Source organism: Heterocephalus glaber, unplaced genomic scaffold, assembly GCF_053883595.1.
Source record: "Heterocephalus glaber isolate CG9 unplaced genomic scaffold, H.glaber_assembly_v1.0 deba00001600, whole genome shotgun sequence".
Classification (NCBI taxonomy): domain Eukaryota; kingdom Metazoa; phylum Chordata; class Mammalia; order Rodentia; family Bathyergidae; genus Heterocephalus; species Heterocephalus glaber.
In genome coordinates, this window is record NW_028258372.1 from 1,954,606 (window position 1) to 1,970,591 (window position 15,986).

At 37.4% G+C, this 15,986-nt stretch overlaps 1 protein-coding gene across 9 annotated transcripts in view; it reads right to left on the minus strand.

Annotated features, from left to right (window-relative positions):
* The window catches only part of Rps6kc1 (ribosomal protein S6 kinase C1), a 176,162-nt gene that overhangs the window by 143,753 nt on the left and 16,423 nt on the right, over positions 1–15,986 (minus strand). For all 9 annotated transcript variants that reach the window (XR_015444471.1, XR_015444473.1, XR_015444469.1 and 6 more), the window contains exons 2-3: positions 11,133–11,168; positions 5,368–5,488 (exon numbers count right to left, since the gene is read on the minus strand). Coding sequence is in view for 5 of the 9 variants with exons in the window: in XM_004853554.4 (XP_004853611.1) it covers positions 5,368–5,488; positions 11,133–11,168 (157 nt within the window). In the remaining 4 variants the exon portion in view is untranslated. The remainder of the gene's footprint in view (positions 1–5,367; positions 5,489–11,132; positions 11,169–15,986) is intronic.

Here is a 15,986-nt window from a genome sequence, read left to right on the forward strand (position 1 = left end):
GCTGGAATAAAGCTATGTGAAGACGAGAAGAGGCAGGAAAGTGGGTTCCCCAGACCTAGCAAGGATCTGAAGCAAGAAGTGAAGCCTGCAGAGAGAGTGAAGAGAGACCTCAATGCAGAAGAAGGAGGTGGCAAATAGTGCATTCTCCCTGACTCCTGACTCGCTGCATGGGTGGGATGGCTCAAACTTGTAGATGCACAGTGACTACTGGTGACCCCAGAGGTCTCCACAGAGAAATGCACCAGTGGAATGGGGCAGGGGATGCAACAGACTGCAGTGGCTGGTGAGTTACTCAGGTTCAGACACCCTCCAGGAGAGGGAGATTAGCCAGCAGTCATCTTGGAGAGGGGCCAGCTGAGCACAATTCAGAGCAGCTATGGGCCTGCTCAATCTAGTGGCTCCCAGTGTCACGGTGAGGGAGTTGATTTCAACTTGGCAAGAGGGCAGGGAGCCAAGTTCAAGCTGGCAAGAGGCACATAGAATATTGCAGACTGAACAAACTGGGCTCCAGTCTCACAGCCAGAAACCAGCCTGAACTTCAATGGAACTAAAGGTCTATGCTTGCTGGAATTATCCACTAACCCACCGTAAATCTACAGCTGGCTTGCTGGGATTAATCAACATGGATCTGGGCTCTGTCTGCCCACTCTGTGTACCAGTGACAGCAGAAGCACTCCCTGAAAAGGACATTCTTTTTTTTTTCTTTTTCATTTTTCTATTCTTTTTTTTTTTTTTTGGTTTTTTCTTTTCTTCTTTATTCTTGTCTTTATTTGACTATGAACACTTTTTGTTTTTGTTGCTGCTCTGTTCTGTTTGTTTTTATATCTTCCTTCTCTCTTTCCCTCCTGTCTTCTTCACCAGTGTCCCAAAGTTCATGTAATCTTCCTTTGTCCTCAAGCCTTGCTTCTAATCTCTTCCTCTTCTATTTCTCTAGTTTTTCTCCCTAACACCTTTTACATTTTCTCCCATGAAGGTGAAATTGCCATATTGAGGACATACTTACTGTATACAATTTTCTGGTTTGTTTGAGATTTTGCTATATAACCACAAATATAATTCACACAGTTGAAGGTGGCAAATCAATAGTGACCACTAGCTGTGTTTGCTATTATTATTGCTGATTGTACTACTTTAGCCAAGGTGACACAATTCTTCTAATCAGTTGTTCTTCCTGGTATCCAAATACTGAGATTGCCTAAGGATCATGAACAATACTATAGGCCAGTGCCAAAGAACCAGGGGCTAGGCCAAATAGGCAGCAATTTCTCATTGCCAATAAATTGAAGAGGTAGGATCTTGCAATAGGCTCAAAACCCAAAATCCAGCTACACCTAGAAGAAATCTCTAAGAAGCAGTCATTTTCTAAGGGTTCTAAATACTAGCAATAAAGCTACTTGACATAAGCAATTTACAAGCATCAACTCAGGGATTAAACTAAAAAAAAAAAAAAAACATGAGAAGACACTTAAGCAAGATGCAACCCCAGACTTCCAGCTCACCAAAGGCGAACCCAGAGGCCAATGAGGTGGAATAATTCAAAACCCACCCACCTGGACTCTAAATGGTAATAGCAGAAGTAAAGCAGATGAATGAGGTTCTAGAAAAAAAATCAAATCAGAAATAATTTCTCAGATAACTACAAAGATGGTGACCATAATGAAAGACATGGTTAGTAAATCTAGAGCAGATATAGATTTAAAAAAAAATAGTAGAGGAGCTTAGGGAAATGATGGAAACCATGAACGCTCAACATAGGAAAGAAATCCAATCCATGAAACAGATTCAAACAGATATCCAGGAGATTTAAAATTCCATTGAAAGTATACGCAGCAGAATGAGCAAATGTGAGGACAGAATATCAGATACAGAAGACAGGATTGCAGTTAGCAAAATGGAAATGTTCTTGAGTAGGAAGAACTAATATAGTGAAAATGGTCACACTTTCAAAACTGTTATACCAATTTAATGCAGTCTCAATCAAAATTCCAATAACATATCTCACAGAATTAGAAAACACAATCCTAAAATTCATTTGGAACCAGAAGAGACCTAGACTAGAAAAGGCAATTCTGAGTAACAAAGGCAAGGCAGGGAGCATCACAATTCCTGACTTGAAATTATACTACAAAGCTACCGTGATAAAAACAGAATGGTACTGGCAGAAAAACAGACCTGAAGATAAAGGGAACAGGTTGGAAGATGCAGAAACAACTCCAGACATACTCAGCTACCTTAACTTTGACAAAGGAGCCAAACACCTTCACTGGAAGAAAGATAGCCTCTTTAATAAATGGTGCTGGAAAAACTGGCCTTCCCCTTGCCGAAGATTAAAACTAGACCCATATCTTTCACCATGCACTAAACTAAAATCGAAATGGATCAAATATCTAAATATTAAAACAGAAACAATCTGCTGGAAGATAGGTTAAGTAAAACTCTTGAAGACAGCAAAGACTTTATGAGCAAAACCACAGTCGCACAGGAACAATCACAAAGAATCAACAACTGGGATCTCATTTTATTAAAAAACTTTTTCACAGCAAGAAAAACCACCAACAGCATGAAAATATAACCCAAAGTGTGGATAAAAATTTTTGCCAACTGTTCTTCAGACAAAGGACTAATATCTAGAATATATAAAGAACTCAAAAAAAATCAGACCCCCCCCCTAATTTAAAGACCTAATCCAAAAATGGGCACCTGAAATAAATAGACCCTTCTCAGATGAAGATGCACAAATGGCAAATAAATTTATGAAAAAGTGTTTAACATCACTAGTCATTCGAGAGGTGCAAATTAAAACAACATTGAGATTCTAGCACACTCCAGAAAGAATGGCAATTATCAAGAAATCAACCAGTAAAAATGCTGACAGGGCTGTGGGGGAACCCTTCTACACTGTTGGTGGGAGTGTATACTGGGGTGCACCCTCTGTGGAAATAAGTGTGGAGATTCCTCAAAGAACTAAAACTTGAGGTTCCATTTGACCCAGCTATTCCCCTTCTGGGTATTTTTCCCAGAAGAATTAAAAGCATCATACCACAGCGATATATGCACATCCATGTTTATACCAGCACAGTTTGTAATAGCTAAATCTTGGAAACAGCCCAAATGCCCACTGACTGATGAATGGATAAAGATGATGTGGTTTTTTTATATAATGGAGTACTACTCTGCCATTAAGCAGGATAAGCTTGAGACATTTCTATGTAAATGGATGGACTTTGAGACCATACTCTTAAGTGAAATAAATTGGACACACGTGTTTAAATACTGCATTATCTCTCTAGTGTGAGAAACCAAAAATGGAAATAAGGACGAAAATGTATAACAGATATTGGGAAATGGGAAAAAATGTTCAAGTGGAGAGGGGAACAAGGAGTGAGGGGAGTGACAAGAAAAAAAAAGAGAACAATGGAAAACATGGAAACAAATCCTTTGTAAATAAGGAGGGGAAGAAGGGTTGAAGGGAGGGGAAAGGAATGGGGAAAAAAAGAAGAAGCAAGATGTATCATGTACAAGTACAAATTGCCTATGATGAATGTTAACACTATGTATATCTAAAATGTACCAATAACATAAAATTTAAAAAACAAATAAATAAAAGTAAGAAACAGGCTGGGATATAGCTTAGGGGTAGAGCACTTGCATCCCATGTTCAAGGCCCTGGGTTCATCCCTAGCACTGAAAAACTAACCAAAAATCTATGAGAAGCTTAGAGGTGGGTTTGGGGGCTGAACCAGGAGCCTCTGAGGGGCACCCAGGCTGGGGCCTGCTGTGGAGGCAACATGGGGTAGGGTGTCCCGCAGTGAGACTCCTGGAAGGATGGGAAACTACACAGGGAAATCACTGCTGCCATTGCAGTAAATGGCAGCTGTCAGGCTGAAGACATGTGTGAGGTTCATGTGACAGGGCCGGGAAGCAAACACAAAAACCAAGTCTCTTCTTCTGGTCTCCCAGCCTCCCTCTAATGTCACCCCTTGCCAGACACAGAAAACCACCGCACAGAAGAGACTGGAATTACAGGAAGAGGTATCGCAATATAAGTTTAAATCTAAGACACAACAGACTCATTAGTCAGTAAAAAATAGTAATAATGACAAAGCAATGACCAGTTACTGGATCCTTAGTATTAGCCACTGCTAAATACTCACATACATTACCTATTGAATCCACACATTAGTAGACCCATTTTAAAGACAGGAAAACACAGGCTCAGAAAGGATCATTCCCTTGATGAGGATTAAACACACAATAAGTAACAAAAGTAGAATTCGATTCTAGGTCCAATGATTCTAAAACCTATAGGCCTAACCAATTAAAACCAAGCTAAAGGGGTATCCAAAGGATTGAGTGGTAAGTAAATCATAATAAATCCATACATACTACCATTAAAAAACAGAGGACTTTATTCATATAGGAAAGTATTCTGCAAAAAGAGAAATGTTAAAAAAAGACAATTTTTTAAAAAGTAAATATAACATTTTTAATTAATGTGCACACATATAAGCCACACTAAAGTCTGCTAAGACATCATCCAAAATACTACTCATAACCATTTTTGTCGCTGTTTTTTGATTGTTGCTATTATCATTTTTTCCATTTAATATTTCCTATATTACATATATAACTGAAGCCTATCAAATATATTTTTCCATTTAACTGGTCTAAAACATGGCAGAAACATAACAACTGTGAATTAGTAACATAGTCAGAGCACCATGCCAAAATGTCCATACTGAGACAAGGTAACTCAAACCACAACTCATAATTCACATTATGAGAAAAATGTTAGAGAAACATACCAAGTAGAGACTTTTTTCACCTTTTTTTTTGGTACCAGGGATCGAACTCGGGTTCTTGCGCTTGCGAGGCAGGCGGCAGAACCACTGAGCTAACCGCCCTGGCCCTGTAGAGACTTTTTTCAAAACAAAGAATTCAGAAGTGTGTGAGAATAACTCAATTTTTTTTCTTTTCTTATAAGACAGGGTCTCACTATGTAGCTCAGACTGGGCTCAAACTCTCCTGCTTCAGCCTTCTAAGGGCTGGAATTACAGACATGTGCCATCAAGCCCAGCCAGTAATAACTGAGTATCTTTTACTAGGTTTCTAAGTGTTTTTCATTTGTTTGGCTGGAGGTGGAGTTGCTGTTTTGTGGAAGGGAAGAGTGATGTCTTCTGGATGAACAAAACCATTCCAAGAACAAGGAAACACAACTTCAAGTGTTTACTGAATAATGTGAATTACTGTAACCAGTAAAGAGGCTTTGGACCTCATAGTGTAGTAGGTCAGGCTTCAGCACACATTCACATGCATAATTAGCTAATCATCACTTTCTTCAATTACACTTTTGAAATAATCACTTACCAAACACTATTCCTTTAGCAAAGGGAGGAAACAGTTCTGAATGACGGAATAAGTGTTTGTGAATTTGCCATAGCTCTTTGTGCAGTTTCTTAAAATCACTGAACCTCTTCCATACGATTATCTAAAAAGAGAAAAAGATTAACAGTGTGCTTCAGAGCAGAATTTAGGTTTTGATATCTCAACAAGAAGTAATCTTTTCATTAAAGTGTTCAAAATTGTCAAGCACAACAAACATGTTCTAACAATTTCTAACTAATGTTTGAAATTCACTAATATTTGCTTTAAAACTATAAAGCACCAAGTCTTCCTCATGCTATTTTGTTTTGGTTCTTTAATTTCATTTTAAACAAATACATTTTTATTCTTACTGGAAAAATATTTAACCTGTTACAAAGAACTTCTATACCACATAAAATGTCTCTTAGTCTCCTGAAAACCAATTAGCCATTGTCCTGGGAAATTAGTTAAATGTCCAACATGTATTCTTTCTCAAAAAAAACATGTTTATAAAAACGAAGTAACTAATTTATGCAATTTTTAACACAAAGGACATATTCAACATTTACCTAAAAAAAATAAATTGAGTAATACTGAAGAAGAAATGGCTGTGTAGCAAGTCATTAACAGGAATTTTCCTATTTCATAACTTTTTCTTAAATCTTAATCTAGAAACAAGATATCTGGGGACAGGGTGAATGCTGATCAGAATACCATTAAAATGAACATATATTGCAAAAAAACAAAACAATAATCATCCATATTAGATAACATGTGAGTTTGCCTTCGTTAGTCTGAATTATTCTTACTCAGATTCAATTAGACAAAAGAAAACTGTGTAAAAAGAAAGGATTCAACACATAGCTTTGATATCACTGGGTCAGCCCTTCAGTCCCCACGAAACAGGATAAAACTGAGTTTTAAACTGTCACTTTGTATATTGGAGCCTTTTCTTGTGAAAACCCTAAATCACTTCCTTTCTGATGAATTCTCAGTGTTTTTATATACAACACAGTGTAATGCTAATGACCAAATATGGTCGGGCAGGCAAGTGATTTAAGAGATTCTTGCCAAAAAACCTGCTGTGTTATATGAAATTATCCAATTTTGTATACTGTTAGTCTGCCTTAGTCCTTCTTGTTTTTTATTTAATTATAATCCTAGGAGACTAGGCAGATTTAAACAAACTGCTTCTCCTGATGCTGCTCTCTTCCTCGTTTACTAAACAACGAAAACACTCACCAAAGCAAATACTTTCACAGCCCTGCTCTGTGCTGGGCATCATTCTGTCACAGAGGGTGAAAATGACAAGCACGAGGCCTCCAGTGTTCCGGTCTAGTTGGGAAGAGTAAGCCAGCACAGCACACCCAGCATAGATGGCATGGTCAACACCAAGCAGGCTGGCACAGTGCTGGGACAGGGGACACCTGAGAAGGCTCTATCCAAAGGGAATTGGTCAGCAGAGCAAGAAAATAAAGGAGGTGAGGGGCACATGGGATGAAGTTTTTAAAAAGAAAGATGCCACAGAGGTATTGCTAGAATCTTGGCTCTTACAACTGGGTGGGGCCATCCCCTGAGGCGGAAGCAAGGAAGAAGTGGCGTGAGGAAGAAAGAAATCCTGCTTTGGATGGCTGGTTTAGGGACCGTCAGGCTTCTCACTGGGTGTGGGCTTGAAGAGCCAAACCTGCTCCTTGGGAGCCAGGGGTGGTCAGGAGGTAATATAATAAATGAGGAAAGGTTTCTTAGCCTTCCTAAGGAGAGAGGAGTGAACATGGAATAGACGGAAATGCTGACACCTGAGCCACTGAGAAGAAAAAGAGACTTTACTTGAAAATGGAAGTGAGCGAGACAGCAAAGAACCAAGACTTGCGCTAAACAGAAGGAAAGGAACTGACTGACGGAGTCCAGCCAACACTTGAGAACTGAAAGGCCTCAGGACAGTGAGATTTTAGCCATCAATTTTTTGCTTCTCTGTAGTTTCTAATCTTGATACATGAACATAATTCTGTCATGAGGAAAAAGGTGTTATTTTAAAATATATCAATTTGCATTAGCATTGCACTGCTAAGGGATGGGAGGAACTAAGCAATAGGATTATGAAAGCTACCTTACATGAGGAAAATGGCAATATGAACTGGGGATCACATGAGGTGAAAGCCACTGCCACATGAACAGGAGAGCTATTCCCACGATTGCAGATTATGGAAACAAGTTTGCAGGTAAAACTTTTATTCTAGACAAGATCATTTTCAGATAGAGAACAACTTAAAAGGCAAAATTTAATAATTCAATCACAGCGGTGACTAAAATGCCAGGATATAATTTGTCAGTGCAAGAATCAGAACTGCTGACACAAGGAGCTGTTTCTTCACCACACCACTGCGTAAATTCCCTCACACGTTCTTTATCCTAACACTAGGGCTAATGAACCAAAATACCTACGAGCACTGTCAAATATCGCATCCACTGCCTCCTTTTGTCAAATTCATACTCCTTTTTAAACTGAAGTTTCCAGAAACCTTCAAACTGGACAACTGAATAAAAGCACACTGCTAGTACATCAGCAAGTACTGATGTTTATATATGGGCCACATAAAGTTCCAAAGACATATGCAAAAATTGTTTAATACATTTTTGACATTTTCCTATCGGAAAAAAATAACTTTATAATATCTATTACTTTAAACCAAACCTCCAAAAATTTTTTATTCATTAAAGTCATTCTGAAAAAAATTTATCAATGAAATGTTATTCAATGACAACCATATACAGACTGCAAACTTAATGAGCCTCGCTTTTTCATTAGAATATTCCCTTAAATGGTTACATGCAATAAATACCTCCTTTTCAATTATAAAGAATTACATCAAAATTTTTAGATCCCTATATTTTATGAAATCACCCACTTCAATTAACTTGGGCCTTTTCACTCTTATATAGTTTTTTTTGGTATCGGGGATTGAACTCAGGACCTTGTGCTTGCCAGGCAGGCATAGCGCCACTGAGCTACATCCCCGGCCCTCTTATATAGTATTTTAAACTTGCTGGATCATCTTTCCTTACAAATGTCACTACCGTGCCATTAGCTTTTTCTTTTTTTTTTTTTTTTCCAGTACTGGGGATCAAACTCAGGACCTTGTGCTTGCAAAGCAGGCACAGTGCCAGTGAGCTAAATCCCCAGCCCACCATTACCTTTTTATTTTTTCTCCTCTTTTCAAGAGGCTTTTCATTCCCTTATAAGATTTCTCTAAGAAAACTATTTTATGAAACTATCTTATGAAAAGACACAAAATTTAGAAATTTCTGCTATGATAAATAGAAAGGTCAACTTCAGTTCTTTTCCATTCCCAATTTACCAGTGAGATATGCTGCCTATACAGAAAGAACTACAAAGGGCTGGGGATTAGCTCAGTGGTTCCACCTCCTGCCTCACAGAAAGAGCTACAGGCCACTCTTAGGACAGTTGGGGAAAAATGGAACACAGTCTTCCCTTGCTGTTCGCAAGCGGCTTGTGTTCTAGGCCAGAGGTGGTGAAGCTTTTAGAGACGAGAGCCCAGACTGCAACCCAAAACCCACATATTTATCCCAAAGTGGCAACACTGCAATTAAACCTGAACACTGAGGACTCAGTCTAGAAAAAACAACTCATACATTAACATCTTTTGTCTTAAAAACAAATACCATAAGTGCCATAGGTTCCCCACCACTGTTCTAGACCATCTACAAATGAAGAGGCCAAAAATCAACAGCTGATGTACCACTGCACATTCACTCATATTTTTTAAATAAAAATTTAGAGGAAATTATAAAAACTTTTTAAGAAGTCAGTTATCCTAGCAACTTTAAAGTATTTACTCCATGTTAATATTTTTTAACATTCTTAGGAAGAAAATGCTGATATCTGATAGTGCCAAATGTATATAAAACAAAAAGAGCAAAACTTGTCCAGCTCTATAAGGATATCATTGGCCCTATATTTGGTTACAATAACAGTACATCTACTAGTCCTCAATAGTTCTTATGAAGCCCAACTATATTCTAAAGCTATAACTAAATTAATTAGGTAATGGAAAAAGTGAAAGGAAAGAAAATGGAAATAAAGTCAAAGTCAATTCCTTTCCTAAGTGAAAATTCCCACGTTTAAATGAGATAAGTGAGAAATAAAAAGTACTGATCAAGGTCACTTCAAGGTTTTTCCATACTTTAAGAAGCTGACTGGATAGGAGACTTTTTAAAGAATTTATATTATTTCTAACAAAGGACCATGCAATTGTCTAACTAAAGGACACTTACAAGAGTTTTCTGATGAATGGTTCACCAACAGTTGTTATTATAAAAGAGTTTTCCCCCAAAAAAAGATTAAGGAAATGGCAGAGAGTATGTTCATGGGTAGGTTGATTCAGGATTCTCCCTGGAAAAGTGGAACATCAAGCTACAAACTACAGCACAGCAATCAGACGACGCATGCAAAGGAAACGACCCATTTTCAATTGTAACAGAACTGTAAATTCTCAAAAGTAGAACAGCCTGGTATTGACTAATTCAACAAAATTAGTAGAAATCTAAAGAATAGTTCATAATAATCAATTGATACTTAAGTAAAGATTACTTTCATTAAACAATGGTACAAATAACACTCACAGGCATATAGAACCTTTCTTCCAAATTAATAATATTCTCCCTATTGTGGGGGAAAGGACGATATCTTAAAACCCGTGAGGAAAGTAGCGTGAAATCTTTTTTAAATGTCTTTTATTAATCACAGGACAAATACAAATGTCATATCAGACACAATACCTTAAGGAATTGGAAGGTAAAACATTTAAATATTTTCTAAACCCAAGGGTCACACATTCAAATCAACCACGACCAAATAATCAACTCAAATGCATGAATCAAGCCAGGTATGGTCAAGAAGGACATGGGGCCTATGGCTAAATAAAAAGCTCATACCTCACCCAGACATGCAAATTCAACTGGGGAAGAACAACCAGGTGGCAGAATCAGGACTGCAAATTAACTGCATGTTTTAAACTCTTCAGCAAGAACAATCCCACCCCCCACCCCGCCCCACCGCCAATATATGTCTTCTGGTCTTAGGGTCAATGAGCAGGGGTCAAAATGAAAGTAAATCAAGAAACATTAAAAGAAGAATTCCTAAAAAAATTGACAAGCACAAAGTAATTACAAATAGAGAATTCCACACTTGTAAGTAAAAATGTAATAGACTGACATCACTGTGGAGAGATGGAAAGAAAGAAAAAGGAAAAAAATGCAAAGAAGAGTCTACAAAAGAATTACCTTACAAAGTTAAAAAGAAACATCTACATCTAAAGCAGGTTTTCAAGATGTCAATATGTCAATTCAACATAAAACTAGTGGAGGAGACCCATAATTTGTCACTATAATCTTTAAAATTAATACTAGTTACCAAATACTTATGTTTTACTATACAAATATCATGAACTTGAAATGAATAGAGGCCCTTAATTAACAAAGAAATCTTAAGTGTATTAGTTACCAGAACAATTATCACTAATAGCACTATAATTCCTCAAATTCTTATTTATATAAATTAACACCTACTAAAACACCTATAGTAGGTCTGAAACAGGACATTTAACTACTATTTTAGGAAGCTGAAGGCAATCTTAATACAAATTCAAAGACTGGCATACAAATAATTCAGGCAGTTTCCTCAATAAAGTATTTAATTAAATTTTTGTCAAAAATAGAAAATGAAATTTTCATATGGATAAACACGTTACCTCCTGGACATCCTCTGGGTTTTTCCGTGAAACAACCTAAAACAAAACATACATAGAAATATATAATCATTATCAAAATTTAAGATTTCACATTTGTATAATTACTTCCAACAGTATTGGCATAAAATTTTAATTTGCTTAAAAAATACTTATCACGGGCCGGGGATTTAGCTCAGTGGTTTCGCTGCCTGCTGTGCAAGTGCAAGGACCCAAGTACGATCCCCGGTTCCCAAAAAAAAAAAAAAAATACTTATCACTAAAAATTCAGCCACATAATTTCACTACCTGAAATACTAAAATTTAAAGAAAAAATCAGCTAAAATTCAGCACACGTATTATATTCATAAAATTCTTTCTTAATGTAATTCTACCAAGCTTTCCTACCATCCTTCCAAGCTTACACACGGATCAGAAGCATAAAGAACAGCTGCACTTGAGCAAAGTGTATAACAGATCTCAATATATTATTTCTTTTTTTTTTTTTTTTTTTGGTATTGGGGATTGAACTCGGGTCCTTGAGCTTGAGCAGCAGGCAGTGAAACCACTGAGCTAAATTCCTGGCCCTCAATATATTATTTCTTACAACTGTATGTGAATCTGCAATTAGACCTATAAAATTTCAATTTAAAAAAAGGCAGTCACATTGTTCGACACACCAATATCAGTGACAGATGATCACTGGCCACCTAATAATAAAGACGAAAATAAAAGTAACATAAAAATTTTAAATACAAGCATTCATGGGGCCTGGGATTTAGCTCAGTGGTTCCACCGCCTGCCTCACAAGCACAAGGACCCAAGTTCAATCCCTGGTACCACAAAAAAAAAAAAAAACCATTCAGAGACAAATAATCCTATCAATCAATATTCCTTGAGCAGAGGTAGGGGATGTAGCTCAATAGTAGAGTATGTGCTTACCACGCCGAGGACCTGGTTCAATACCCAATACCAAAAGTGTGTGTGTGTGTGTGTGTGTGTGTGTGTGTGTGTGTGTATCCACCTAGAAGACAAGATTCTTTCAAACTTTTCTGACTACAAAGGCCAAAAAGTCCAACACTCATAGAAAGACTGACTCAAAAAACTTTAAAAAAAAAAAATAGCATTTTAGAGTGGGAAAACATCACATTATATTAGTATGTATAATCTGTATGATATAAATTAATACTACATAATATCATCTATGTAAATGGAAAATTAATGAACCTGAAGCTACAATAGTGTATCCTGCAAAACCAGACACCCCCCAAGAAAACCACATACACATTAAACATGATTGCCCACAGGTGGGAGGAAGAAAATTGTCCTTGATGACCAATGACAATATACAGTACCAAGCACTGGGGTAAGATCAATTCAGTGTTACTCCTGAGGTCCAAAATGACATCAAAAAATAATGCATTTAAAGTCAGGCATACCTTGATTCAAATTATGTTCCTGAACTTAAGGCTTGATCTCATCTATAAAATGGGGACAATACCACCACCCTCATCTGGCTATCATGAACATCAAGTAACATAAAGAGCTGCATGATTTAAAAAGTTAGTTCCCTCTCTTCTATTAGAGAGTTTAACTGTCCTGATATGTCCCACCTAAGAATTCCAGACCATCATTTCCTGTCATTCTGTTCTCCAACTTTCAGGGTTTACAAATTTGGTACACTCTCTAGGGCTGGGGATTTAGCTCGGTGGTTCTGGCGCCTGCCTTGAAAGGGCAAGGTCCCGAGTTCGATCCCCGGTACCAAAAAATAAATAAAAATAAAAATAAATTTTAAAAAATTTGGTATACTCTCTTAGCAATTTTCATTAATTTACAACAGGGCTAACCAGCAGAACTTCCTGTAATGATGCAGAGATGATCCTACTGGACCATTCAGCACTGTAGCCACTGCCACGTGTGTGTGTCTACTGAGCCCCTGAAATGGCTACTTCAACTAAGGAGCTGAATTTTAACTTTAGTTCTTTTGTATTAATCCCTACATGTGGCTAATGACTACCACATTAGACAACACAGATTTAGAATGAGGCTAAAACAGATAACTAACAACAGTGTATTATTCAGATATTTCATTTTAACTATTACTTTCATACACCAGTCTGCTCCTCCCACACATACACCTTGCCACAAAATTAAATTGGTCATATTTTGGTTAATTAGTATGTCACGGAATTAGATAACTTAGTTCCCTTATATAAATTTTGTATACTTTTTCAAAATGTACTTACTAATCAGAAGAGAAGTCATGGATAATCAGTCCTCTAATAATCAACTGATCATAAATAATCAACACAAGATCACTCAGAGTAAGGGTTAGTCAGATGTATCTTACATTTTCTAATTGATATTTGATTTCCTGCATTTAAAAGTATACTAGGCCCGGGGACTTTAGCTCAATGGCACCGAGCCCATCCTGCAAGTGCAAGGTCCTGAGTTGGATCTCTGGTACTCCCAGAAAAAGTATACTAAAGTAGCTTCCTATTTTAAATAATCTTGCTTAACATATGCAAATGATCTTTTTATGAAAGAAAAAATTATTTCTTAGTTTGGTATACATTTTAGAAGGGTCACATTTTTGGATTCTCTTGGAAATCAACTATATGTGTTCTACACATGCAAAATTCATTAGTCAGCCCCTACGAATATCCACAATTTCTAAACCATCTTCTCAGGAATGGTCAATGTGATGATGACATCCCAGCCATCTTAATACCTCTGCTATGTGCTGGGGTTACCATGGTGACCCTGCCTCGGGAAACTCATGGTCCAACAGGACAGAGTGACCAGGGAAAGGAGGTAAGTTTCCCCAAATTATTTTCAGATCTCTTAAGCAGAGGCTTGGAAAGCATTTCATCCTAGATTCTTCCCATGACATCGAGTCCTCACTATGAAGGCTTTAGGACTTTTCAAGTTTTCATAATAAAAGCAACTGATGGTCATTTCCAAAAACTCAGAATATCAAAGTTGAACATTCTTAAACTACTTACGTGAAGGTTTTCACTCTCATTTTAGGTGCAGTGGAAGAATTACTCTTTGCCCTCCAAATATATCCCAAATGAAAAGGGAAATACACTTAGTGTCAGAAATTAAATCAAGGGCCAGGATTTAGCTCAGCGGTTCCGCCACCTGCCTGGAAAGCACAAGGTCCCAAGTTGGATCCCCAGTACCAAAAAAAAAAAAAAAAAAAAAAAAAAACAAGCTATCTGTTAGGTATCAATGGTCTCTTCCCCAACAGAACAAACAATCCTCAGGGGAAGTCCTGGCTGGAAAGTACCGGAATGCACTTTAAGGATTCTCCTGTTCTTGGAGCTTTCGCTTCTCTTTTGCAAGTCCCTCTTTCTCCTTTCCCTCGCCACTCCATGAAGGCTCCAAGAATCAGTCATAGATTGTGTTTTTAAGCCTCGGTATTATTATATCATAATCTATATCCGTACTACCTAATTCCATTCAAAACACAATGCTAGAGGGGGTAACTATGTACATTCATATTTGCAAAGCTTTTGGTATGAATGATTCATTTTATTTGTTTTGTTTTGTCTTTCTGAGACAAAGTCTCCCTTTATAATTCATGCTGGCCCTGAACTCACTGTGTAGCCTAGGCTGGCCTTGAACTCAAAGTGATCCTCCTGCCTCAGCCTCCCGACTGCTGGGATTACAGGTGTGAGCCACCACACCCAGCTGAATGATTCATTTTATTCAACAACCTACAAGTACCCACTGTGGAAATCAGTATGGAGATACCTCAAAGAACTAGGACTGGAAGTCCTATTTGACCCAGCTATTCCCCTGCTGGGTATCTTCCCAAAGAATTAAAAGAATCATACCACAGTGATATATGAGCACCCATGTTCATAGCAGCACAATTTGTAATAGCTAAAACTTGGAAGCAGACCAACTGTCCATCAACTGGAGACTGGATAAAGAAGATGTGGTTTTTTTATAAAATGGAGTGCTACTCAGCCATAAAAAATGAGAAATTAGAGACATTTATAGCTAAATGGATGCACATTGAGCCGATACTCTTAAGTGAAATTAATAGGACGCACATGTGTAAATACCAGATAGTTTCTCTAGTGTGAGAAACTGAAAGTGCAAATAGGGACTGAACGGTATACTAGATAATGTGAAATAGGAAGAAAAGGGGCAAAGGGGAAGGGGAAGGGGAAGTGGGAGGAGAAGGGGAAAGGAAAGAAGGGAATGGAATTAATATGAGAAAATGAAAAAATGGAAACAAAGTCTTTGTAAATAGGGAGGGATGGAGGGGTTGAAGGGAGGGCAGGGGACTGGGGAAAAAAAAGACCCAAGAGAGATTATGTAAAGGTGCAAATTTCCAATGATGAATGTCATTATATTGTTTACCTAAGATGTACCAATAAAATAAAATTTAAAAAAAAACAACCTACGAGTTAGGCAGGAATGGTTACTGTGAGAAACCCTGTAAAGGCCAAGAAAAGAAGGTAATGCAGAGAGCTGTTTAAAGTTATATGTCTTCAGATTTAGGATTAGGACCTCAATTTTCTGACCGTTGGTCTAGGGCTCTCTCCAATGTACTATATTGCCTCTTACCTGTAATATTCTCAGCAATAAATAAGTTTACTTCCACATAACACTGTCACCATTAGATTTCATTTATTCTTTCATTTCTGCCACATACATAAAATATAAAATGTCTACTGGTAACAAATGTCTATTAGTAGCAACTCTCTCTAACTGTAACTCCCTTTGGAGTCACTGAAAAGTTGATGAAAAAAATAAGACTATCAATGAGAAATGTGAGGGAAGAATACAACCTTACTGAAAATGAATAAAATTAAACCCTCAAACCAAATTCATGTAAAGCTATGTTAGCAATTATCAAAA